Below are 27,191 nucleotides of genomic sequence, written 5' to 3'. Positions count from 1 at the left end.
CAGAATGTGAGTGGGGCAGATGAAAAAAACCTTAGATATCTTCTCTGATTTACTGAACTTTTTTTAACCTTCTAAAGAAAATCAGCACCATACAAGCTCTCCCAGAAAATGAAGGGTCGAAACCATTCAACAAGCTGCACAGTGAAAACAGAGCACACAGCAAAATTTCTGAACTGCAGAATGCAAAGCTGATTGCCCTTGCTTGTGCTCACAGCTTTTGCTTTACCTATAAAAATGTCCCAACCCATAAGCTTTCTTTCTTTTCTGATTCTATAATTCTCCCATCCTGTTGGGGAAGAATGTGTGAGTGGCTGCATGGTGCATAGCTGCCTAATAGTTAGCCTACAACAGTATGTACTATACCATAAAGAAAATACCAGGTGAAGTTAATGCACTAGCTCCAGGGATAAGGCAGATACTGATGTAATTTACTGGATATTCAAATTTATTGAATCATGTAATCGTCCTTTATCATCTACCTCAGAAACTTCAGTAACAGAAGGCCAAACCAGTAAGTCAACAAGAATGTTACCTCTAATGTCCTCAGGTGAAAATCATGCCAAAAATAACTTAAAATGGAAGGAAGACTTCAGAATAATGAACAGGACTTCTTGTATGAGTTTGGTGTTACAATTCAAGCCATGGTTAAGGGGTTTGTGTGTCTAAGCTTTTTAATGCAGTCTAATTTCATACTGAAGTAGCAGAAGCTCAGGTGCACTAACGTGCAGGGTTTTCATCAACTGGACAGCAGCTAAAACTGAATTACAAACCAAACTATATCACCTACTAGGCATCCTCAAGGTGGAATCCTAGAATATTCTGAGCTGAAAAGGACCCACAACTCTTACATACTAAATTTGAAAAAAAAAAGTATCAAAACTGATAAAGTCGGCTGCCTGGGAAACTGGATTTGATGAGCCCTAAATCATAAAACATGAACAAAAAGAGCGCTTTCAGCTATACAGCCAGGGTTGCTTGAGCCCCTAGCAGATTGCAGTCTGAGCAGCAAAGAATTTAGCCTTTACTTTCTTGTAGAAGGCCCCCTTACATTGTGTGTTTTGTCCCTTCACCTCAGAAATTCTCCAGCTGTTTTTAACAACTGTAAATACAACCTTTTTGAAGAATCTTGAAGAATCTTGTCCATTGATACTCTACTATCCAACTTATTTTCTCGAATTTAGTAACAACAATCAAAAACCTTAGCAATCTACAAGAACTCTGTCGAACCAGTAGAACCAGCCAGAAAACCTGGTAATTCTCAGTGATAGCAGAAAAACTCAGCTGCGGGTGGAACAGTCAGTACCCCTCCTCCAAAAAGAATTTCAACTGCTCAAGAACAGTCTTTTTAAAGGTGTTTGGTGGATTAGAGTTGATGTGCCCTGATGCAAACACTCTCACAGCTTTTGCAGAGCTCTGAAGTATTGGGCTGCACTTTGTGTATCACAATGGACATTGCTGACCAGCAAGAAGATGCCAAGACAGACCTAAGAAAACACTGGCTTTGGAAGGCCAAATATTTTCTGCATGTTGTAACCATGATTGACTTCAGCACATCTGCTACCCTGACACACACAGATCTTGCAATGCTGTTCTTTAGATCTGATACACAACGGAGCAGCTTCAAATGGTGCAGCCCATCTTGCTCATACGCTCAGAGCTCTTGGCAGAGGGGTACTTTTGTGTCAATTCAATTATATAAACCAGATTACTTCCTCACATGAGGAAGGAGATCCTCCCTCTTGAAATAGGATGCAAGAGAGCTACTGTCCATCTTCATCTGTATGTGATGGCTTCATACAGCTGAGCAGGAAGTCTGGAAAGTTTTTAACACTGTACTCCCAGGGGAATTTCACAAATTGCAAGTTCTCAGATCATTAAGATGAGCTCTCCTAATCCACAAACAGGTAATTGTTTCATAGCTTTCTTTTCCTGTTAATTGAACTATTTTGAAGGCCACATTTTTACACAGTGATTGCAAAGAGTAAAGGCACGAGAGAAAGAAATGTGTCATATAATTTAAAATTCCAAATTGGAATGCAACAGCTCTTTAAGACTTGGTCTGGCTTGGAAGTAGGTTTTAACAAATGAGCACTCGACCACACTGATTTAAAGGTGTAAATGAAAATATGTTTAAGCAAGAGAAAAAGAAGCTGGGTTTTTTTTTCAGTTCCAAGATACTCTGTACCAGTAACAATAGTATATGCTTTATACAACAAACCACAGAGACGTGGTTCATTATGAATCAAATCAAGTTCATATCATATCATCATATCATGATCAATTACCAGTTGCATCTCAGCCTCAATAGATTTTCAGTTCTTAAGACAACACCCTTGAAAACACCTAATTAATAAAGCCTTTCTGAAAAAAGAAAAAATATCCTGATGCTAACTTCCTTTTTCCCCCCAAAAATAGTACCAATAACCAAACATTAGAAATAGTCTAAAATGAAATCCTAAGTATCTACAGTATTTTACTGAACACTACTCTGAAGTCAATAATGGGAAGGTCTTGACAATGACACAATCTGTAAATACCAAACAGTGAAAAGAACTTTTCTTTTTCTTTAATAAAAGCAAGACTTGGAAATCATGTCTTACAATAAGAGATATTCAAATGGTTATATATAGGAACATCTTAGACACTGTAACCAGGAAACCCAAGGAACAGAAAGCAGGTTTTGCCAGAGAAACACTGTAAATCCAGGTCACAATTTATCTTCTTCTTTTCACATTCGGATCATATCTGCAACAACATCAACAACAAATTTGTCACAAATAAGTAAAACGATGATATTCAAAGTTTATACAGATATATAATGAGATGCAAACACCTTTATTATATATTCATAACAAGGGAATGGCCAGTGTTCAGTCCTTTCCCTGACTACACTCCTATAATTACTACTATTTGACTGAAGGATGCATAAGGTAGAACCCGTGTATGAACTAAAAATAACCTTTAGTGAAATTTTCAGATTTCTTAACTACTTACAACCTTTGAATCTGATGCATGAACAAGCTTCTCCAAGCCTTAATGTCCCAACACTAAGCTCTTTACTGGAAAAGGACACCAAGAAACAAAAGAGGAGTGAGGGAAAAGGGGTCCTGTATGTTTACATTGATGTACATTTGGGCACAACTCATTCAGACAAAACCATTCTGCTGCTTCCTACTCCTATATAAAGCAGATCCTTGCCCTACCTTGTCCTTTATATAGCTTCTGATTGACTGTTAGAAATGAAGAGCTACTTTCTGGATATACTAGTTACCTGATTTACTGCAATATGCTTATAGTTTGACTCTACTTGACATTGCTATCCCTTGGCCTTCTCCATTTGCGCTTCACTTCCCAAAATCCTGTAATTTCTTTGAAATGCTGATGTGTTTCTTATTCATGCATGAATAACTTACAAGCAAATGACCAGGCAATTACTTCCACTAATTCTGCTTTCTCTCATCAAGACTTTTGCTTAGAGAGGAAAATGTGAACCAGATTACATCCCCACATAGCGAGAGAGGTATTAGAAGTCACTGTTGTTGCTATACAACTCAGACTTCAAAAATGAAATTCTACCCTTTGAAAGAAATGCTCCTTTATTAACTGTTAATGAACAGAGCAAGTTGATAATGCAGTAAGATTTTCTGAGTGGCTCTAACATGTATTGCTGTGTAGTATCATGTTTGTTTGATAATGATTCAGAGAAACAATCCTTCTTCACCATATACATTTTTCTACCTAAATGCACAACTTTTGCTGTTAGTCGAATTCATGACAGGTGAGAAGTCAAACAACTGGTCACTTGTTGCTTCACATAAAAAACACAGAAAGTAATAAAGTTTCTGCTAAACAAAATGAGCTCCCTACATTAACTCTCAAAATACTTATTTGATTTTATTGACATAGCATTTTAACATTTGTTCTAATGCTTAAATGTCTTTTGGACAGCAAATTCTATGGAAGATTCTATGGACTGGATATGGATTCTAGGGGCGGGGGGGAGTGGGGAGATAAAGCAGATAGAATTAAGAGATGATACATGATGGAAACCTTGTATCAGAACAACAGCAGCTTCAACCCTGTCAGTGACTGCCTACAGAGATGCTGACAGACAGTCATGAACGTCTTCTCATGTTATCTCCTCCACCTCGCCTCCTCCCATTTTCCAAGTTAAATGAAGCCTGAATAGTGCAGAGTTTTTTCAGAGAAATTGCTGAATCACTTTGACTATATTCTATACATGGGAATACACGAAATTTTGAAAAGAATAGTTCAAAGTAGTCTTTTCCAAAATGAAAATTTGTCCAAAAAAAAGATGTTATGCAAAAAATACACATTTTTTTAAGTACAAACATAAAACTCTTACCTAAAGAGATCATCAGCAAGTGATTCTTCTCTTGCTTGTCGGTCCTGTTCCTGAAAAAGTTTATTTAATATTTGATTGTTAAGGATAATTCTAAAGAACCATCTAGAAAAACAATATTCATGCACTAACACAGTTTTTCCCAAAGAAGTAAGTTTTCTCTAAGTACTCCATTTAGTGCATATTCACATTAAACAAGTTATTTCACTACCCAAATTTAGCCACTGCTACCAACCAATGAAATGGAATGGTTTGTGAAAGGTGTCAGTTTTGGTCAGAAATGTGTTTTTTGTGTTTTAAGCACCATTATAGAAATATAATTTTTTAATCTGGTTATTTGTGTAAAAAGGGAATTTTAATTAGCATTATCTATATTCAGATAATGAGATAAGAAGTGTTGATGCAACTGGATCTCAATCAGGCTGTGCAAACAATATGACTCATCAGCAGGTACTTTTAAGGAAACTATCAGAAAACATTAAGTGCTAGAGAACTGCCACGTATTTTCTTAAGAATTTTATATCTAAATATGCGCACAAAAGAAAAAATATTAAATTTATTCTTACTACATCGCTAGTATACTCCAACAGAGTTTTGCTCATGCATTTTCTGTTCAAGAGTAGAATATCAACTGTTCTGTACAACCATTTGGGCGCAGTTAGCCAAACAGAAATTCTTTCTAGCTCCCTGTCACATTTTTACAAGTCACATAGAGCTTATTTTACTCATCAAAATACTGTCCTCATTTAGGTTACTGATTTTGCTTTATATAAATATTTCTGATTATATGAATGTTGTATGCAAAATGAATTTAAATAACCAGAAACAGATGAGTGTTACCACTGACCTCTGGCATTCAGTAACCTGACTACTGCACATGCTCCCATGACCATGTGTGAACAACTAACCAGCTGAGGTTAGTTATTTATTTATACTTTTATTTAAAAAATAAAATCCCGAAGTATTCCAGTAATGATCACAGGTTGGTATGACCAGTTACATTAGTCAAGTTTTTATCTGATCATGTTTAAAAAATAATTTCTTACCTCCACTTCTTGCCTTAACCAGTCTTCTAGCTCTGAATTCTTTTTAGCATGGTGAGCAATCAAATCTGATCCTCCAATAATGTGTGGAAGTTGTCCTGCCCCAGGGTAAGCTACCTGTTGGACAATAAATTCTTACAACTATAAGGCAAGCATAGTGCAAGTAAAAGATCTATTTTAACAAATTCAGAAAGCCCATTCAGATATCACAGAAGAAAGTTAGGCAGTCTCTCTTTGAATAACATTCAAAGATCATATTTAAAATTGACTGGAGTCAAAAAAGCATTTACCGAAAGCTGTTAACTCCTTCCTTTTACCAAAAGAAACAAACAAAAATACATCCGGTAAATTAAATATGCTATATAAATTTCATAGTGCATTAAGTGGAGTTTGATAAAAATCAATTTATATTTTTTTATCAGACTGCATAAGGACCTGTTACAAAATGGTGGAAAAAAAAATATTACCAGAAAATTAAAACATTATCCAAAAATGAGAGCATACTCCTAGGAAACAGTATTATGTAACCACAGTCCATACATAGTTATTTTACTGAAACGCCTTTCTAGTCATCTTATACCATATGATATTATTAATTATTTTATTTTTAATATAGGCTGAAGTGGTACTTTTACATTGAACACTAGGAATAATTTTGCAACTGTCTTCTGGACCCAAGCAAGTAATCATCTTTACTTTTGTATGCTGTAGATTTAGTTCGATTTAGAAATCTAAGATTTATTAGTTAAAACGGAAAATTCTGAATATACTGTCTATACAGTCTTTGGAGAAGTGGAATTGCTAGCTTTTGGAAGTACAACCAGAAGTTATGGTAGCTATCACTTAATAACTTATTCCAAGTAACAGCTTGGAACAGGGAGTACAAATGTCTAATCTGGCACGAGGTTAGCCTTTGTCAACCTGGTACTTCTTCAGTCAATTAACAAAATATCTGTTTACAGTATAATATGGTATTTAAATTGTGTCTTTCTTTAGTTCTTATCAATTTATAAAAAATCTTTAGTAACATATTTGTACAATCTGAAGGCAACACTTTTTGGTATTTTTAAATAGTGCCATCTTGTGAGCATTTAAAAAACACACTAACCTTTTTGAACATTTTGAAATTTTTCTTTCCCCCATAGCTGGTATTTCCAGGAATATGACTGTTCTGTCTTGGATGGCTGACAACCAAGGATCTAAACTCTGTCAACAGAAGCCTGCTAGGAAGATTGCTGGAGTCATCTTGCAGATTGCTGTGGTTCTTATGTGGGAAGAAAAAGGAAGAAGCATCCAAGAGTGTGAACAGACGTACAGCATATCTAACAGTACAAACTGTAGAGAAATAATTGCGAGCAGAGCTAAGCAAAAGTTAGGATTACAAAACAGTGAGTGGAAGCAGCAGCAGTACTACAAGCTAAGAAGCTGTATGAACTTCTCAGCCTTCTTATATACCATGAATAGGGTAAATTTGTTTCTCTTGTGTTTAAATATGAATTTAAATACTCCATGGTAGATAAAGTTGAACATCTTCAGCTCAATTCTAGCCCACGGACATATACCCAGCTGTAGGGTTTTAAGTTGAATTTGATCAATGCATCAAATCTTTCTTGTCCATGAGAATGCTCATATGCCAGCAAGTCTGCATGCACACTTTGGTACCTGGGGCTACATCTATGTGGATTCCAAAGGATGTCTGGGAGGAGGAGGACAAGTTCACAGTAACATTAAACTATGTTCAAGGACAGCTCCAGCCCAGATGTAGTACGGTTTTATACTAAAATATAACTAAAAGTCCTGTAATCTGAGCTAACCCTGCACTTTGGTATACCTGCTCAGCATTCCCTATTCTGGGGCTGTTTTTTGTATGTAGGTAAAAAGGTATTATTCTGTCCCTTGTTGACTGGCTACACTCTCTCTCTTCAGAACTTATTTCAGTTTCATTCAGCCCAGTCTCCTATTCCTCTGCCTCAATGCCACTCCTAGCAATTCTCCTCTCCTTCCTTCATCTCACCCACAAAAAATCAGCACACTAGCTACTGTTAATCAATGTACAGTACATCTATTCTCCCAAAGCTCCATCTCTTCCACTCTAGTTATGGTCTTAGAGCAGACAAGATTATATCCTTGGCAGGTCTTTAAGTAGTAATCTAAGAAAAACATCACTACAAGTATTAAGCACATCGAAGGCTTAATACAATTAAATACAATTACATGTAGTTTCAGTCACCTTAAGTATCCACCCAAATGCCAAGCGGCTTCATTACAGAAGCACACAGATGAACTACAAGTTCTCTTTTTTTCATAGTCCACAAGCTGGACTGTACAACTCAAATCTACATATAATTATGTTAAGGAATACAATCTTCCAAACCTCCTTTACCCTGAAAAAAGTTCAAAAAATACTGTGTTTTTAAGAGCAAAATTTTGATGTGCTTTTGTAATGCTTCTTAAAGTTTGCTGTTCAAACTTAAAATTAGCTGGCTCCTTACCAAGACTGGTGACTCTTGCTTGATATCACTTTTCATTTCTGAAGTTAGAACTGATCCAAGTTCCTCTTCTTTCTGTTTGATTAAAAAATATTTTAAATATAAAACTGAAATGAAATGAGAATTTAATTACATAAAATTGTTTTCTGCTCTTTATGACAGAATAAACATATTCAAATCAATATAGATTTTTAGACAGAAAAGAAACTGCCCTGTGTTTTATGATTTTATGCACACTGTAACAATTGTTGGAGGTCTTCTCTATTAAAAAAATCACTATTATTTGTTCACTTGGGTTTTTTTCTTTCTTTATTATACACTAGGAAGTTTTGCCCATCTGTACAATCTTCAACGTCCTGACAAGTTCTGGAAAACCGTAAAAGCTTTTGAATATAAAAAGTAGCATTTTCAATTTCATATTTCAAGTGTACATGTGTGCAGAAAGGACATTTCATTACCAAGACAAGAAAGTATTCTGCACATTGATTATGTCCTGTAGTTTAAAACCAGATTTGCATTACATAAATTATTTTCAATGGTTGATAAAATACCAAATCTGTAAGTTTTGAGTCAATTACTCACATTCTTTGTCTTGCCAGATACACAAGATGCATTTATACTTACAGAAAATAGTTATCAAATTTGCCTGAGGAGCTTTGTCATGAAATCTTCCTAGTCCACTGGAGATATATTTTGCATTAATAAAGTAGGTCATTATAAAATGATGAGAATATTTCTTTTCTGCAAAAATCTTTAAGTGTGTATCTGCTGAAGTACCAGTTTAATTGCACATAAGATTTTTTTTTTCCTTCAGAATCCTGACAAGGAGTTAGACTAGAAAAACTTTCCAAGCACCAAGCAACAAAATTCAATAGACTATTCCAAGCACCAATTTTAGCCTGTAAGTATGGTCAGACCTAATAAAAAGTACCTACTTGCTGATGGTATAAAAAGCAAGAAAATAAATTCTCTAAATTATAGGACTTGTCTTTTAAAGTTTGCCTGTTAATAATACACACACACAAAAAAAGAATTATCATGAAGTTCACACTTTGCCAGCAGCACAAGGTGTCAAGCTGCTTTGACCTAAGGATGCACAGGCTACTACTAATTCTTACATGGTCCAAGGAATCTTGCAAATTCCAGTTAATCATGCATTCAAACTTTTAAATACTTAAACACTGCCTACACTGTAAATGGACTGGACAGTAAGCATTAAAATATATATTTTAAATAAATCAACTTGTTGTTTTCTTTATATCTCTTAGAAAATTTCCTTAGTGTCAAGAACAAAACCAGAAAAATAACCATGATGACACAAACTGCATTTTGGTTTTCCTGTTGTTTTTGTTGGTTTTGTTTTAAAATTACTCATACAGGAATTTTAATAATCTTTCACTCTATATCAAAATACTTTGACTTAAAAGATGTTGAACACTACTGCAGTATTCAACAGGGCAACTAGAATTTTCTTTAGAAAATTAATTACATAATGATGATTGAGTATTATCTTAGAATAAATAACAACATTATAATTAACACAGCAGCAAGTAATATGAGAAGATTTTCTTGGAACAGGAATATATTCTCCTATACTACATACAGTATATGAAGTTTAAAAAAAAAGAGAAAAGTTCAGAATACAAGTAGCTTTCAATTCACAAAGAAAAAAATGCCCAGAAGAATGAAAAAACCATTTAGGTACATGTAAAACCGTAATGTTAACATGTAAAACATGAATCATTCTGAACTCTGATGTACGAGATTTAAGCAAATTTTACAAAGCCACTTCCTGTATGCAGGCAGCCTTCTCCTTAAAGGAACTAACTGCATCCTTCTAACAAAGTCAAAAATTTCAAGATTAGGCACATGAGAAGAATATAAACCTTACCAACACTTTATTCTCCTCTCTCTGATTTACATTCACTTCTTGAATCCTGCTTCCTTTGGCTTCTAAACATAGTTTTTTTCGTGTATTTCCTTGAGCTTCCTGGTCATGATCTGCCATTTGATCTTCCCAGTCTGTATCTCTGCTTTCAAACACAATTTCTAATGCTTCTGTATCTTCAGATAAATCATCTAATTCCTTTCTCTTTTTTGTTGTATGATTTTCACTAGAGGTGGTTTTAGTGTCTGTTCTATCACTTGATAGTTTGACACTTTCTCTCATAAGCTCTATACCCATGTCTTCTGCAAAATTTGGGTTTGGGTCCAGGATATTATTTTTCTTTTGATACTGTTTAGTTTCACTGTTGCAGATCAACAAAGCTGTGGATTCAGTGCACTTGGGAAGAGGTGATGACCTTTCCTCCAATTTTGCTAGTTTGGGTACAGATGTTTCTTCTTCTTCAGATCTTTCCCTACAAAAGAGAGAAATTACAAAAACATTTTTGAGTATGATTAACTGTACCGACAACGTAACAGCTTCTGGGATTTTAGGGAATGCATTGTGAAATTTAAAGTACCCTTGAGGAAAAACCTTCCATTCTAGGAATTTGATCCAAAAATTACCTTTTTAAGTTTGTGTCAAATTTAAAGTACATTGCTTGAGTTAAAATTTTCCAGAAATGGCATGAACATACCAATAAGGGAAGTAATGTCAAGAACATTTCAATGTACCTTTTTCTAGAAACCTGGAAGTAATTTGTAATTGAGTTTGACTGGTGACGTGAAGCACTCTCACGAGGTTTGCCAGCTTCTGAAATTTTAGGTGGTGAGACAGGCTGACTTCTTTGGCTGAAACCAGATGTTCTGTTCCCTCTAGGTACTGATGTTCCTGCACTTACACTGCCACTTGTGCCACTGGGTTTTTTTATGGCAGTTGCATCCTGGAAAGCCATTTTCCTTTGTCTATGCACCTGGGAAGTATTCTCTATCTCCATACTAGATTAGAGAGAAAAGAAATACTAAATGACACACAGGAGGTTACCAGAGACACACCGAATCAGAGATTCACTTGTTTAAAAGCTATGCCTGTACTTACAATAAATTTATAAACAATGTGCTAAAAGCGAACTGTAAAATCTGCTACGATCAATAAAATTTTATAATTGTGAAATGGCTTGAAAATTTTTAATACTTCAGACAGTCAAGACAGATATGCAGTATCTACATGTGCATTTGAAAGTCATCTAAATCCTACGGGATGCTTTCTGTAATCTAGTACTCAGAAGCAGAAATTATCTCACTGCAGACAAGTGACAGTAATTTAGTGAATGGCATTTCTAACCCTGTATATCTTTCCCCATGGCAATGATACAGTTCCTCCGCCACAAAAGACTGCTTTATCTGCAAGTACTAGCTTTGAAATTTCCATGAATACTTTACCATGTGTGCTCTTCCGTATCAGCTACGTACAAGCTGTTGCTATCTGCAGCAGTTGGCATTATGGTTTCATCCACAGCCAGACTCTGGGAAATGGCTCCGCCTACGGCAGCTGATGTGGGAGAACTTTCACCTACAGCTGCAAGACACCAACACAAGAGAAGAATTAGAAGGTTAATATCAAATCTCTGTTTCTTTGCATATGCTATCACACATTACTACCAGATCATGTGAGATCTTTGTAAAATTATCTTAAAGCAGTTTTAATTAAAAAATAGGCAGATTTATTAATAAAAAAACCTGACAGAAATAGTTCTAAAGGACCATATTCTGGAATTCAGATTTAAATATTCTACTAATGAAGTAATGTTATTCTGCTTAAATAAAAATGAAGCATAATGGGAAATCATATACCAGCATGTACATAACCTACTTAAAAAATCATGTGGTATATATTTTAAGCAAAAAATAAAATATGTATCACGCAATGTAAAAATTCTTTATATTTACTCCTTTATGATGACCTCTATAGATGACCTTATATAGATACAAGTTTTTCAATTTTAAACACTGCTCCCTTTAAACTCTGCTGTAGAGTCTGTTTTCACAATTTCAGACAACTTTTATCCAGTTGAATCATTCAGAATGGAAACAAGAATCACCATCTCTACCAGTACTGCATATATGTCATTCTCTACTCAAATATATTTTCAAGTAAGTAATGTTCCTACATGTAAAGACAAATTTGTGAGGTTTTTTTTCTTTGATTTTTTAAATAATGGTAGGGTTTTCCACCTGATACAACATTTTGTAGAACAAAGCAGAATCTCTAAAACATAATTTGAAAATTACAGAGCAACAAATATAGAATAACATGAAGAGGCATGAAGAAAGAATTAGACAAACAAAACCTCCCTCTGTCTCTCAAAGACATTAATTATTACTGCATTAGCAAATACAAGCTTCAAGTCAAGACTTGGAACAACTACTCCCAAACTACTACTTCAGCAAATGTGGCAATCATCTCTTATTGTCTTAATTTATGGAAAGATTATTTTCAGTTTTGAATTATGTGGGAGGCGATTGTATTTTCCTAAAGCAAATTCTGTTTTGTGTAAAGGGCAAACAAGAAAAAAAAAAGCAAGCCTTAACAAATTATTTCCATTCTTAATTCTCTTGATTTCTGAGATTCATCTTTTACTTCCCCATTATCCCAGTCTTTTATAAAAGACAGAATAGCATGGAATTCAAACAGCCATATACATATGAATTCAGTGGTCACTAAAAAAGATAACTTCAGTGTTTTTAAGTACCTTTCCTTTCAAGGTCACTGTTCCATGTGTTTGCCTTTTAGGCTAGTTTTAGATCTACTTTTTTATTTACATCTAAGAGTCATATAATTTTCATTGCAATTTACTGCACAACCATTAAAAACCAATTACCTCTGGAGTCATATACATTTTTCATAGAAAGTCACTCTTTTTTAGTGGTCTTGCAAAACAGAACAAGTAGAAACATCATAACTGATGCTCCTACATAAAAAGAAATACTGCCTCTTTGAGGCTGTTAACTTATTACTACCCTTCATCCAATTACCTTTGGAAGCAGGCTGCTTTTGAGGATTGCAGTATTTTTCCGTGGACATGAAGATAACTGCCAATCCAATTTCTGCCTCGGGAATAGCCCTAAGATTCTTGCTGTTAATATAAAAATTAAAAACAAAAATAAATTCAGTACAGATTCAAAGACAAACAAGCAAATGTGCACAGGTAGAGCAAAGTACAAAATATTCCATTCCTCAAAAAAAAAAATCAGTCTACACTACAGTTTTTCCCAACAGACTAAGTCAGCACAATTATCCTTGATTTTAGCCCTGTCGTACAGGTATTAACTCCCCTGTTTCCTGCTGCTGTACCCACTGGCCAATACATCTCTCCTTTCCTGAGCTTCAGGCGCTTAAACAATTATGCCCTACCTCTGATTCAAAAACGTGTGAAAAGAGACTTGAAAGATTTGACCACTGCTTACAAGTTAGGCACCCTTCCCTTTGCAATCTTCAAAGTCATAAGGAGAGATTGATTACTGCCTTCTCTACTTAGCAGGAAAAATTAGGGGAACTAGGTTTACGTGTTAAGGATTGAGATTTTGTTTCGTTGTTTTAATAAAATGACATCATGATAATACTAACATCTATAATGTTATAATGCAGTCTGCCCTCTCAAACAAAACCTACCAGCAAGACAAAAACTAATTTTTATTAAACAGAAGCTGTTCTTCAAAACTCCTCTATACAAAAAATTACACAACAATGAACCACATGACCTAAAGGTGCCATCTCATCTCCTTTTGATGAAATACATATAATCAGTGAAATATCATAAATTATCTATTTTGAATTCTTAGAATATATTCATTTTAACTTCTTTTAAATAGTAGAAGAGAAACTACTTGCTCTCTGTAATTTTAAAGCAGCTTCATTACAATGAACTTCTGTAGAAATGAGTTTTACTAAAAATAAAAAAAAGAGAAGAAAACAAAATTCCATCAAATCCTCACTGTCAAGTTCTTTCTTTACTGCTTCAAGAAGTTTTAGTAACTCTGCTAAATACAGAATTACGGAATCACAGAATCACTAGGTTGGAAGAGACAATAAAGATCATCGAGTCCAACCCATGCCCAACACCTCAACTAAACCATGGCACCGAGTGCCACATCCAGTCTGTTTTTACACACATCCAGAGATGGTGACTCCACCACTTCCCCGGGCAAACCATTCCAGTACCTTATCACCCTTTCTGTAAAAAACTTTTTCCTATCCAACATTGGCGCAGATTGAGACTGTGTCCTCTCGTTCTGTCAGTTGCTGCCTGGAGAAAGAGACCAACCCCCACCTCGCTGCAACCACCCTTCAGAAAGTTGTAGAGAGTGATAAGGTCACCTCTGAGTCTCCTTTTCTCCAGGCTAAACGACCCCAGCTCCCAGCTCCTAAATACTTAGAACAATAAAAAAATGCCCTCTTTATAAGCAACCTCCTTGAATATGTATGTAAACACCATGACCAAGTCTCTGTAGAAGTTCTGAGATTACCCTACCGCTGTACAAGAGAACAATGCTGCACCTTTCCAAGACAGGCAGAATGGAATCAGTCCGGTTTGTCATAGAGTCAGATCCTGAGATCTGAGAGTTTGTCAAACCCACATCAACTACACAAACTTCAGGAGACAGTAGTAAAGGCATTTCTTTTCTTCCTTCTGTCATCAACTTTACTTCCCCTCCTCCAAGAACAACTGCTGGACCCAGTTTCTTGTGCTAAAAAGAGAATGCAAATAATAAAAAAAATCTTAGAATGCAGTTAGTTTATAGGTATCAGAATATAGAACTATCAGCATAGTGCTTCTCACTGATGCACTACTGCAGATGTACTATCTTCTGTTCTTCCTCTACATTTTATCTTGCTTAGGTCACTGCACTGTAGGATAAATATATAGGAATCCTTCTTTCCGGGTGAACCCAGAACGAGTGTGGTTTCAGAGAGAACAAATCCATACTTAGTTACCCCTGCAATATTTTTGCAATGTAAAGCCTAATTACCTGCCTGGCAGTTAGAAATACAAAAGTTTTTCCACTGAATATTTTTTTCCTTTCATGACGCTCAGATAAATCCAGGTTTTCACTGACAATGGAAGGCTCATCAACGGGAGGATAAAAGCTGCAAGAACAGAAAATGAAAGTAAAAATTCAGATTAGCTTATCAGTACTGACTCATAGTCCTTTCTGTTTTAGAGTAAAGTTCTGAAGTTAAAATCCTGCATTTTTCTATTAAAACTATTTATATAAATAATTTTTAAGAGACTGTTAAACAGAGCCCCTAATTTCTTGACATCAAAGATCAGACCAACACTTTCTACTTCAGTAACTAAGAAAACACTTTTAGGAATGCATTCAACCAAACTGCTTCACACATATCCACATTCTTACTAACAATACTGACAAAAGGGACTGCAACTTTATTCTGCATTTACTCTACCTAATAGTAAAACTCCACACAAAATTAGTCCTCCTGCTTCCTCTACCCTCAGTGTGGGGACAGTCACCCCTCATTCTCTTCTACTGTGTCAAGAAACTGTGTACCACCACACTCAAGAACAGCCTGTAATATGACAGCAGACAAGTACACTTCCCTTGCTGGTGTGATAGAGAATTGAAGGGATTCACTCTGTAGATTCTCTATTATTTTGTCCAGTACAGGTAAAGTGAGCAGGAGTTTAGCTGGGAAATATATTAAGCAAAAATAAAATCCTACCCTGAAGCCCTAAATTTTGTCACAGCCTGTGACTTCAGCTCCAGTTAATGATGGCCTGCCCAGAGCAAAAAAAGCCTCTGGAGTTAGGACGTGCATCTAACGAATAATTTCAGGATACTTACAAGATCTTTGAGCCACATATTCACTGCTACAGCAGTTCTGACAGAGCAAGGTGAAGGCACATGTCAGAAAGAAGGGAAACTGTAAGTCAATTTTAGCCAAACTATATCACATCTGTACCCAAACAGCTGTTTATGTGCATAGTTTGGCTGATCACAGAACTATTTATCTTTAGTCTGACTGCTGATTATGTATCCTTTTCTTACTACTATGCAGGAAAAATAAGATGCTGAAATGCACCAACAAATTCAGTTCAACAGCAATGATTGGCAGATTCTAAGGAAAAAACATAAAAAATGCTGAAATATTGATGTTTTGGGAAAAAATCAAGCACCTGTAAACAGAAAAACATCCCTCAAACACTGTGAACATTCGTATATTTCAAGCTGAATATAAAAAGAAGATCATAAATATTCTACTTCACCCAAATAAGCAATTCAATTATGATAGGCTAAAATGTGCTATATAGTTACAGGTGCTTTTATATAATCTCCATTCTTATGTGTTCTTCACAATCAATTCTTCCAACTTTATGTATACAAGGAAAATTAAGGAACCTAAATCACACCAGTTTTGAGAGGTATTTGATCTATTTCAGCAGCCTGTTCAAGTCTGTTTACAAAAGTATTGTTGCAATGAAACTGAATAGATATGATAACGCCTACTAATTTGAAGTCAAAATAGGGTCATTCAGACTTTAGTTATTATGCCAGAAGACTTCTGATAGCAGTTCCCATACAGACAGTTATTAACCTACGATAAATATAACAGACTAAGTAATCTTTAAATATGAAAGGATAAGCAAAAGCCAAACAGTTTTCGCTACTTTGAAACTGGGTTATAGGTTCTTCATAAATATATTTAAAAATCTCTATTTTTTAATTTCAGCAAACAACTTTAATGGATGATTGGCTCAAAAACCCACCCCCCACCCCCTCCAAAAAACCACCAATGCCTCCTCCCCAAACCAAAAAAACCCGAACAAACAAACAAACAAACAAAAACCCCACACAAAAAACAACCATTGATTTTCCTTAGAAACTCTTATCCAGTGGTGATCTAGGCTCAAAAAGCAACAGTATTTTGCAGTCAGGATTCTTAAGTGTTCCTCATATTTGGCCTCATAAGCTTTTAATAGTAACACCATTATCCAGAAAAGATCCTCTACAGCTTTGAATCTCTCAAGAAATAGATTTTGATTCTTGGTGAGCTTCTGTTAAAAACTCTATTACTTTTCTTCCTTTTAAAGCCCTGCATTATTCACACTGGACTGCAGTAATAAAACAAATTATTTCATAAAGAACTGCACTCATACAGCCATTTGTGAAATCTTTGGTTATTGTTCTTCCTTGCATAGGTTGTCAGAGAATACCAGAGGACTGGGGTAACACCATAAAAAGACTCAAGTCTGAACTCACACATTCATATGGGAACTGCAGGTTTGCCATGACATGAAGTCTTACTATCAACAAAAAAACCCCCACGCTTTAATTATTTTTTTTTTTTAACTTTAAGACAATGTATCCCTAGATTTTTTGCAAGGCACCAGCTCTACAATAAGAGTAAAGATTTAATTAACAGTATCATACAGTATTGCCATCTCTGTTTCCTGTTTCATACCCAAACCAGTATTAACCCAAGTTGTCTGGTATCCTGTGGCTATACCAGCTCAGGTCAGCTCTATCTGCAATGCACAATATAGAGATTCCCAGTCAGAGTTAGAAATATTTCTGGAAATTTAATGAAAATAGCTGCTAAGTAAATTTTCAGCATGTTCCCACAAGCTACATCTCAAAAACATGGCCTATTTAAAATACAGCAATTATTTTAAACATAGATCTGTGTATTACATCAGCTGTTTCATTTAGCTTGATGCAGAACACTCTTTGAAAGCTACATAATGTGTATACTGCTAGTGACACCACCTTTTAGCCAGTTCAGGTCCTCTCAGCATCTTAAAATTGAGCAAAAATATTTCAGAAAGGTAAACATATCCATCTGCTTCTTTTTCAGGGAGCACTTAAAAGCCAATTATACTGTCACTTTTGTATTAAATGGACACACACCCTGTTTGCAAGACAAAGACACTTTTTACTTGTTCCTGTAACAGACAGGAACAGCAGCATTACCACCAGGTAATACTCAACCAAACAAATTTCAAGTTGCACAACCAATCACTAGCTTTTGATGGCTTGTATGATCTGTACTACAAAAGAAAAAAAAAAATCTTCCAGAATTCCAGAAAAGTATTTCAGAGAGTTCTAAATAGTTTGTTTAGTTTTCTTACATCCTCAGAAAGCAATGCAGAAGTTTAAGTAGAAAGGAAAATTACAATTCATTCAGATTCTCCTTTTCTTCTGAAACTGAAGAACAAATGAGTTCTCCACTCACAGATGACAGATTTGAGATTTTACATAAATCCTGCTAATGTAATGCAGTGTCTAGAAACCAAGGAGTAACTCCTACCAATTGCTCCAGACTGGTATCAGTATTCTTCTGTATTTTTCTAACTAAGTAGTGTCATGTTCTGTGAAATATATTTTGCCACATATCAAGCACTGCCCATTGTGAATCTGCTCGGGTTTTTTTTTTTCTATTTCCATGTGTGCACCAGAAGTTTTTTTAGTATCAACCCAGCTTCAGTGTTCAAACTATTCTCCCAACGCTACTACCATATTCTACTACACCTACTAAAGAAAATAAATTGCCATTTCCTAAGATATATGCATATTTATGCACATATGAATGTATATACACAGTGGGAATTTCCCACCTGTAGAAACCATGTGTTCATACAATAAAAAAGCAACAACGACCACCCCAAAACAGAACACAAAAGTCTCCCTTTTCAAGGAAAAATGAGTAGCAATATGGGCTCAGATGAAATTATCACATACAATATTCGGACTATTTTACATTTTCTCACATCAAGAAAATAGCCAGAAGAGCTATTCTGCAGCAATTATTTATTCCAAATTAAGAATTCCCTTTTGAAGTTAATTTAACCATGAAAACAATGAATATTTTATTCTCATTTAGTGAAGGCCAATGCACATTAGTCTCGTTTCATCTCTCAAAAGATAATTAAAAACCTCTTCTATTTCAGAGAATTCAATGGTCAGTTTAACTCTGTTCTGACCAAAGTTTACCGTAAACTCAGTAACTAACAGCACACTGGGAAAAAACATAATGAAATAAACTTGATACAATTTCTTTTATAAAAGTGTAACTTCTTTATTTTTATGTGTCAATTCCCAGAAGTGTACGAAGCAACATATAAATATCAACAAAAAAAGTTCCTTTTTAGGGACAGTAACACCTCTAAGCATAGAGTCAATTCCAGAGCTCATTTTATAACTCTAGGGATGAGAACAATATAATTGCTGGAATACTAAACTGTTAATCATAATATTAAGCATTCTTCCACAAATAAAATTACTGTGAATTGCATATTATGTCAAAAATTATCATATAAATGTGTAGTTATTTGATAATCTAACTCCCATAAATTTCATTCTGCAACACAGTAAACACGATGATTTGGCAACTTACCTTTCATGATTTGGCAACTGTTGCCTGGACTGAATAGCTCTGATTAATTCAGAAAAAAACTCTGGTTTTATAATTGGTCGAGCACAAATCAAAGCACATATAGTCTGAAAAAACAGAAAGTACATATTTACTGCATAGAAAAAGTTCAAATAGAATATGGTTCAACTGAGATTAGCTTTTTAAGATCTAAGATGTGTAAAATACCAAACAAATAAAACAATACTGATTCGTGTTTCTAGGATTGTTTTGCTTCTAACAGCCTAGCTTTTAATTAGTGTCTTGATTAAAATTATGAAAATGTAGAAGGCAACTGATAAAAATCACTAAGTCTTCAAAACTGGCTTTTTTTGTTTTCTTTCCCTTCAACCTCCTGTTGACATACACATCTTGACTTGGAAAAAAAAGAGTTGACTACAGTTTTGTAGAGAAGAAAAATCTTGAATGGGTTTAGAATTTAATTAGCATTTATGGGAAAACTGCAAAGCAATGCTGTCAACAGGCAAAAGCTCAACATACCTTAACAGTAACTTTTACTGATACCATTACAAGGTGGGTACACTCTTTTGTCCATTCATTCACTACAAGGCCTCCTAGTTGCTGGATGGCTTGATTTAAAGCATTTTTCTGAGTTACATCTAAACATGAGGAACAGACAACCAAAGGCTCATATTCCACTCTGCAAAGAACAAGTAAAAGAGAGTTGCTTAAGTTAATTCAGCCAATCATTATGATGACCAGAGCTGATTTAACTATCACATTTGTATCTCACAGAAATCTGAAGGAAAAAAAATAAAAAACCCACACTCTAATCTAGATCAAAGTAAAATCCTCCTGCTTTAAAATTTCCTGAAGAAACAACATACTAATTTTTATTCAGAAAAATTACTGACAACTTGACCTGATGTCTGAAATATTTCTATGGACCTGTGGCTCTTTTACAGACATCACACAGAATTAGTGCTTCAAGAATAGTGCAAGATATGGGATTATCAAAAGAAATTTGAGTGAGTGCCTCCAAAAACAAAAGTATGTTCAACATGGGAGGCCACCAACAGACCAATACTTAAAAATACAACTGTCATAAAGTGAAATTTCAAGTAACAGTTTCCTAACATTTCCATTATCTTTGATCATAAGCCTTTATATGTATTTTAGATCCTCCATATCAAATGATATTATTTCATTTTTAGATTAAATTTCTTTCTACTTTGTAGACTTTCTAGTAGAACAGCCATTATGTATACAGTCTCGTGATGATTCCTGTATCATGGGTCAGGTATGTTTACCTAAAATATAAAAAAATAATTTGTTGTAGCCATTGGAGGAGAACGCCAAGCTTTTCCTAACAATAAATAATACCAGCAGTACTGATAAAACTGAATAAAATTTTAAGGCACAAAGCCACCTTCTGGCTACTTTAACATTGATTTTAATGGTCACAAGACTTTCTATTTATCTGCTACTTCATTTCCAATGCTTCCATTTCCAAGTGCTTCCAATAAATAAACAGCACTGGCTACCATGTTAAATTTGGAAAAAAGTATCAAGCTGGGTTCACATCCTCCTGCAACCTGAGTTCTTTTCTCATTACATTATGAACAGCTAACAAGGGCTCTGACAAACTCTAAATCCTTCTCCCTTCTTCTCATTTGGTGTAGGATTTTGTTCTTTGCCTAAGAGAGCCTGAAAATACTCACTGCACGACATGTCTTCTAAAATGCCAATGCCTTCTTATCTACAATTTTAATCTCCTAGTGTCAAAATAAAATATGTAAAAATATAATGGAAACTATTTCAGAAGCAGGTGTGGAACACAGGCAAAATAATACTCACCTCCTTTGCTTTCTAAAAACTCATAATTGCTGTATCACTTGCAAAGTAGTATGATGTGCTTAAATACTCTTCTAAAAAATTAATTTTCTACTTGATATGTTATAATCAAATCACTTACCTAAACTTGCTCTCAAAGACTCCAAAGTTGATTCTGTCACCAGATTGTAAAGACACAGAAGCACCATTGAGTTTTGATCCATTAACGAAGGTACCATACTTAGATGTATCTCTTACTGTTAAGATAGGTACAGAGTGAGATTGACTCTGAAAATAAACATAAATAAGCCATTATAGTTTATCAGAATGAGACAGCTTTATCAGAAACAAGTTACTATCATTGTGGATCAAAGCAATGGATAAATGAGAAGCAAAACACCATCTTAAATAAAGACTTTGGACAATGAGGCTTGCTATATGCAATTATTTATCTTCTGTTTTTCACTATAAAGAAAATATACATGTTTTTAGCTTTAGAACTTTTGTACTTCTTACACTCAGTCTTTTTGGAGATTACACTTCATTTTTCTGGAGACTGCATGGCAGTCATTTCTTGGCCCATAGCCTGAGCTACTGCAATTTAGCAAGGCTCTGAGATTTATTATGTTTTGACCTACAACTCAGTTCTATCCTGGGCATTGGGCTGAATAGTAAGTAAAAGCCTAAGGTCACTTGAGGGCACTTTCTTGCACTCCCTTCCATGATGAATGCTAGTCTTCCCCAAACTGCAGGACATGGGAAACACCAGCATCTCCTGAGAAGAGGTTAGATACTGTCAGATTTCCAGAGTGGTTCACAAGCCAATGAGAACACTGACAGCTTATTTTTATGAAAGTCTGCCATGCAGTTATATGCGATTTCACAGAATGGGTAAGGTTGGGAAGGACCACTGGAAGTGATCTAATCCAACCTGCCTGTTGAAGCAGGTTTCCTCATAGCACGCTACTCAGGATTGTCTCCAGGCTCCTTTGGACTATCTCCAGAGACAGAGACTCCACAGCCTCTCTGGGCACTCTGTTCCAGTGCTGAGTCACTCTCACAGTAAAGTTCTTATTCACGTTCAGGCGAAACTTTCTGTGTTTCAGTTTCTGTCATTGTCTTTTGTCCTATTGTTTGGCAGCACCAAGAAGAGCCTGGCTCCATCCTCCTGACACCCTCCCACCTACTGATAGACATTGATGAGGTCCTTCTCAGTCATCTTCTCTTGAAGCTCAGCAAGCCCAGATCCCTCAGCCTTTCCTCACAACAGAGGTGCTCCAGTCCCCTCATTATGTTCATAGCCCTCCACTGGACTCACTCAATAGTCGCAGTATTAAAAGGATAAATATATTTTACATATTTTATTTTAACACTACATAAGGTTACAAAAATGAAATTTCTGCTGACTGGCTTCAAAACATTCAGAGATGTCACAACACTTAGTCACAGTAAATAGCTGATTGCTAATTCTCCTTGGTACATTTTTCTTTTCTGTGCCCTAAGCAAATACAGAATTAATGATGTGAAACGAAACAGAAACTAAGTCTGCAGTAAAACAACTAAAGCACTTCCCAGAACCTAAAATTTGTCTGTGTAATGAAACTTAATTGCATAATTTTCCTGCTATGATTATTTTAATACAAATTTCTACTGAATCTTTGCTCTGAGATAAAAAGAAACTTGGACTATTAAACATAGCCACTAAATTCCTCAACAAAAGCAAACAAACCTAAAAAAAAGACAGGCTGTCAGTGGTTCTACTCCAAGCATAAAACTGGTGGGAGCAAAATGAGAGTGGGCATGGCCATGGCAGCCTGAATTATGCCCACAGTGCACTGATAAAGCAGTAAAATGCTGGTTACTTACAGGACTTGTTTCAGGCCGACTAACGGTCAGAACTGCATGACTGCGGCTGATAGACTGATCATCCTGAATTAAAATTGTGCAGTTTTTCCGTCCAACAACATATTCTACACCACTTAAAAGCCGATATGGCTCTCCTGGAAATAAACAAGAGACAGAAAAATACCAATTTAGAAAAAAACACCAAAATACCTGAAGCACATAGGAGAGACACTGTTTATAGTACCTCTACATCTCAGCTTTGCCATGCATCATTTATGGTCAGAGCATGATACTAATAATGCCAAGGTTGTGGGTTCTATCCCCAGTGTGCCATTCACTTAAGAACTGGACTCAATGATCCTTGTGGATCCCTTCCAACACAGAATATTCTGTGTCTCGGAATTCTGTGATTCTGATTAGGCTGATTAGAATTATGCATTAAGCTTACAGACAAAACCTCTTTCTTTCTTGCTTGCTCTCTTACTCTATTACAAAAGGATACACTTTACGATAAACAAAGCAGTTTCAAAAGTGGTGGCATGCTTTTGTCAAGGACAATATATTTTTACTTTCCTAAAGATTAAATGTAAAATTTGAAGGAAAAAAAAATCACAATGTAAGACAGGTTTTCTAAAACATCTTCATAAGCGTACATAATTTTTTGAGGTTACATTATTTATTCCCATAACTGATTAAGAGGTTCAGAGGAAAATGTCCTCCTAACAAATGTAAGGAGATCTTCATGTAAATCAAATTAATACTAAGTAAGTTCAGCCTCTGACCAATGCTTATGCTTTAGCTTGTGCTTTCTACCTGTCACCTGGACCCCATGGTAGTTTCTCAGTGAATGGCTTGACTCTCTCCCAAACAAAGGTGTGCTACCACTGGTCAACAGAGCCAAAAATGTTTCTTGATGAATATAAGTAAGTACAGATATACTCCTGTTATCAACCCTGGAAAATAATTTTCCAAATATGAACTGTGCAGAAATTATCATTTTGAATAGAATGAAGAGTGTTTTGATTCACTCAAGAGCTCTCCAGGCAGTAAGAGGAAAACCAGTTCATTTCAATGGGATTAGGTGCTGTATCCACCAGGAAATAAATCAAACATCCAAAATTTCCTCCCAGTGAACCAGGAAATAGAGAGCAGATGCAATTGTTGTTAGTTCTGTTCCTTTTAAGTACTCAGGAAGAAATGTATGTTTATTATGTGATATCTATTACTAAAGCTCCTATGGACAAGAAAACGAAGAAAAGTACAGGGGCGATTTAGTTTCAAAACTCTGCATGCAAGAGATACCATGACGTTCAACACTTGGTCCTTGTAACATCAACACAATATTTAAACATCGTTGCTGAGGTTGCTGCCTCAGAGTTCAACTCTCAGGTATTCAAAGCAGGACTCTAACCTGCAGCACCCTAAGACATGCCACACAGGCTCGAAGAGAAGCCCTGCTAGATTTAACAGGCGCTGTAGTCGGCAGTGTTCCAGAGAAATACCGAGGCTGCGCCGTGGATGACCGCCCAGAGCGACGAGGACCTAGACCATCACGGTTCCGAAGCAGCACGGGCACGCCAGCCCGGCCCTATGGAAGCCAACGCGCCTGCACGCCCGGGACATGCGTAGGCGCCGGTCGGGGCGGGGAGGGGGCCCGCGGCTCCCGGGCCCAGCCCGACAGAACGGCAGCGGCGTCTGGCGCTCCCTCACCTTTTCCCGAGGCGGGCACCAGCCTCCACATCCTGGAGGTCCGCCCGGCAGCCGCTGGAGAGCTGGGATAAGGACGGGCCGAAGAGCGAATATGCAGAGATCCGCCGCCGCGATCCCGCGCGCTGGGCCGGAATGAGGGGAGGGCGGCGACCGGCAGCACCGCCTACCGGCCTCGGGCAACCTCGGCAGCGGTGGAGCGGCGCGCCTGCGCGGGGTGGGGCGGGGCCGCGAAAGGGGCGCGGCTGGGCCGGGCAGGGGCGGAGGCGGGGCGCAGGCGGGGCCGGGCCGGGCCGGGCAGGGGCGGAGGCGGGGCCGGGCAGGGGCAAAAGCGGAGCTGCGCAAGGGCCCGGGCGGAGCCAGGCAAGAGCAGAGGCGGGGCCGCCCAGGGGCAGGGGCGTGGCCGGGCAAGGGCGGGGCCGGGCAGGAACTGAGGCGGGGTCGCGCAGGGGTCCGGGCGTGGCCGGGCAGGGGGCGGAGGCGGGCAGGGGCGGGGGCGGGGCCGGACAAGGACCGAGGCGGGGCCGGGCAGGGGCCGAGGCCGGGCAGAGGCGCGGCCGGGAAGCGGTAGGGGCGGGGGCGGGGGCCGGGCAGGGGCGGAGGCCGGGCCGGGCAAGGACTGAGGCGGGGCCCAGCAGAGGCAGGGGCGGAGCCGGGCAAGGACAGAGGCGGGGCCCGGCGGAGGCAGGGGCGGGGCAAGGGCTGGGGTGGGATCGGGCAGGGGCGGAGGCCGGGCCGGGCAAGGACCGAGGCGGGGAAGGGCAGAGGCAGGGGCGGGGTCGAGCAAGGGCGGGGGGGGCCGGACAGGGGCGGAGGCGGGGCTGGGCAAGGGCAGAGGCGGGGCCGGGAAGAGCCGGGGCCGGGCGGAGGCAGGGGCGGGGGCGGGGCCGGGCAAGGGCCGGGGCCGAGAAGAAGCAGAGGTGGGGCCCGGCAGAGGCAGAGGCGGGGCCGGGCAGGGGCGGGAGCCGGGCAGGGGCGAAACTGGGGCGGGGCCGGGCAGAGGCAGAGACGGGGCCGGGAAGGGTCAGAGGCGGGGCCAAGCGGAGGCAGAGGCGGGGCCGGGCCCGAGCAGGGGCGGGGGCGTGGCCGGTAAGGGGCAGAGGCGGGGCCGGGCGGAGGGGGGGCCGGGCAGGGGCGGGGTTGGTCAAGGGCTGAGGCGGGTCCGGGCAGAGGCAGGGGCGGGCTCGAGCAGGGGCGGGGGCGGGGGCGGGGTTGGTCAAGGGCAGAGGCGGGGGCCGGGCAGGGGCAGAGATGCGGCCGGGCAGGGGCAGGGGCGTGGCCGGGCAAGGGCAGAGGCGGGGCTGGGCGGAGGTGGGGCCGGGCAGGGGCAGAGGCGGGGCCGGGCAGGGGCTGAGATGGGGCCGGGCAGGGGCAGAGACGGGGCCGGGCAGGGGCAGAGATGGGGCCGGGCAGGGGCGTGGCCGGGCAAGGGCAGAGGCGGGGCTGGGCGGAGGTGGGGCCGGGCAGGGGCAGAGGCGGGGCCGGGCAGGGGCTGAGGCGGGTCCGGGCAGAGGCAGGGACCGGTCCGGGCAAGGACCGGGGCGGGTCCGGGCAGAGGTAGGGGCGGGGCCGGGCAGAGGCAGAGGCGGGACCGGGGCCGGGCAAGGGCAGAGGAGGAGGCCGGTTCGAATCTTCCGGGGTCTCTGACTCCGGGAGCGGCTTCTCACAGGAGTCATCCGGTACCAAAATCCAGGCCGTGCAAAACCATTACATTCAGTCATTTCATCTTGTTCACTTAAATTAAGACTCCTGATCTTTCTGGTAAACTTTGTTTCACACAGCAGTCAGCCAGTGCTGATGTGAGCAGAGGAGACAGAATGGAGCCTCTCTCTGCTGCTCAGGAATGATCTGTGAATGCACAACGTCACCTCAAATCAGGCCCTAGGTTACCCACTCCATTTCAATTCCTAATTGGCAGACAGCTAATATTCGCAGCTACATTTTTTCTCATATTTCTTTAATCAACAATTCCTCTCCCCCCAAAACACATGACAAGAACTGGCCACCATACTATGGGTAAAGGGCACAGCAATTCCTTTAGATACCACAACAAAAACCTAACCCCCCACCAAACAAGATAGTTATATAGTGTCCTTTAAATAGCATTTAGTAAGACATTTGCAATAAAATTCCAGCCCAGTGAAGCAGATAGACTGAACCAAGTCTTCTCCAACTCCCACAGCCGGAACTGGAGGCACCGGGGTGGCGGGAGTGGCTGAGAAGGTGCCCCTGTGTTGTTCCAATATAGATTCTTTCACCTGGTGTGCAAGAGGCCAATCCACATTTGACTTACAGTTCTCTGCAGAAAGGGGTGTTGGGTGACGAATCCACAAAGCCGGCACAAGGACTACCAAAACTTTTTAGTATTTAAACATTTTAGCAAACATGGGCATTCATATCCATTGGCTACCAGTTACCTAGTTCTCTTAATTAGTATTCTATCTTCTATTGGTTAATGATTCTCTCCTCATGCTGTTTAGTCCATATGCTCAGTCTTTCTCTTCTTTTGGGTCAGCAGGCAATTCCCCCCCCCCCCCATCAGAAATACCTTTTACCCAGTCAGAGCTGACTTGAGCAAAGTTGCTGAGTTGCCTTTATTATTTTTTCCTTATCTTGGGGATTCTGCCAAATGCCCT

General features: G+C 38.8%; 1 protein-coding gene across 1 annotated transcript; it reads right to left on the bottom strand.

Moving 5' to 3' along the window:
• Positions 1-448: 448 nt before the first annotated feature.
• On the bottom strand, positions 449-24,750 carry NBN (nibrin). The gene is made up of 16 exons (XM_040083534.2): positions 24,559-24,750; positions 22,870-23,003; positions 21,146-21,291; positions 19,711-19,870; positions 19,195-19,298; positions 14,811-14,928; positions 14,338-14,528; positions 12,816-12,916; positions 11,223-11,358; positions 10,515-10,778; positions 9,787-10,255; positions 7,899-7,970; positions 6,515-6,670; positions 5,410-5,523; positions 4,367-4,416; positions 449-2,745 (listed from the first exon to the last, which is right to left on the bottom strand). The coding sequence occupies exons 1-16, from the start codon at positions 24,587-24,589 to the stop codon at positions 2,715-2,717; spliced, it is 2,277 nt and encodes a 758-aa protein (XP_039939468.1). The 5' UTR covers positions 24,590-24,750; the 3' UTR covers positions 449-2,714.
• Between the last annotated feature and the right edge of the window lie 2,441 nt (positions 24,751-27,191).

This window comes from Hirundo rustica, chromosome 1 (genome assembly GCF_015227805.2).
Source record: "Hirundo rustica isolate bHirRus1 chromosome 1, bHirRus1.pri.v3, whole genome shotgun sequence".
Classification (NCBI taxonomy): Eukaryota; Metazoa; Chordata; class Aves; order Passeriformes; family Hirundinidae; genus Hirundo; species Hirundo rustica.
Note: the sequence above shows the minus strand (reverse complement) of the source record. Positions and strands in the feature narration are given on the sequence as shown.

What these genes read in the sequence shown, in the direction of transcription:
- NBN (XM_040083534.2), bottom strand. Translation starts at nt 24,589, where the DNA reads ATGTGGAGGCTGGTGCCCGCCTCGGGAAAAG. An exon ending in GTCTTTGAGAGCAAGTTTAG is followed by an intron (nt 19,871 to 21,145) that starts GTAAGTGATTTG and finishes TGTTCTTTGCAG; the next exon opens with AGTGGAATATGAGCCTTTGG. An exon ending in AAAGCAGCCTGCTTCCAAAG is followed by an intron (nt 11,359 to 12,815) that starts GTAATTGGATGA and finishes GGTGTCTTGCAG; the next exon opens with CTGTAGGTGAAAGTTCTCCC.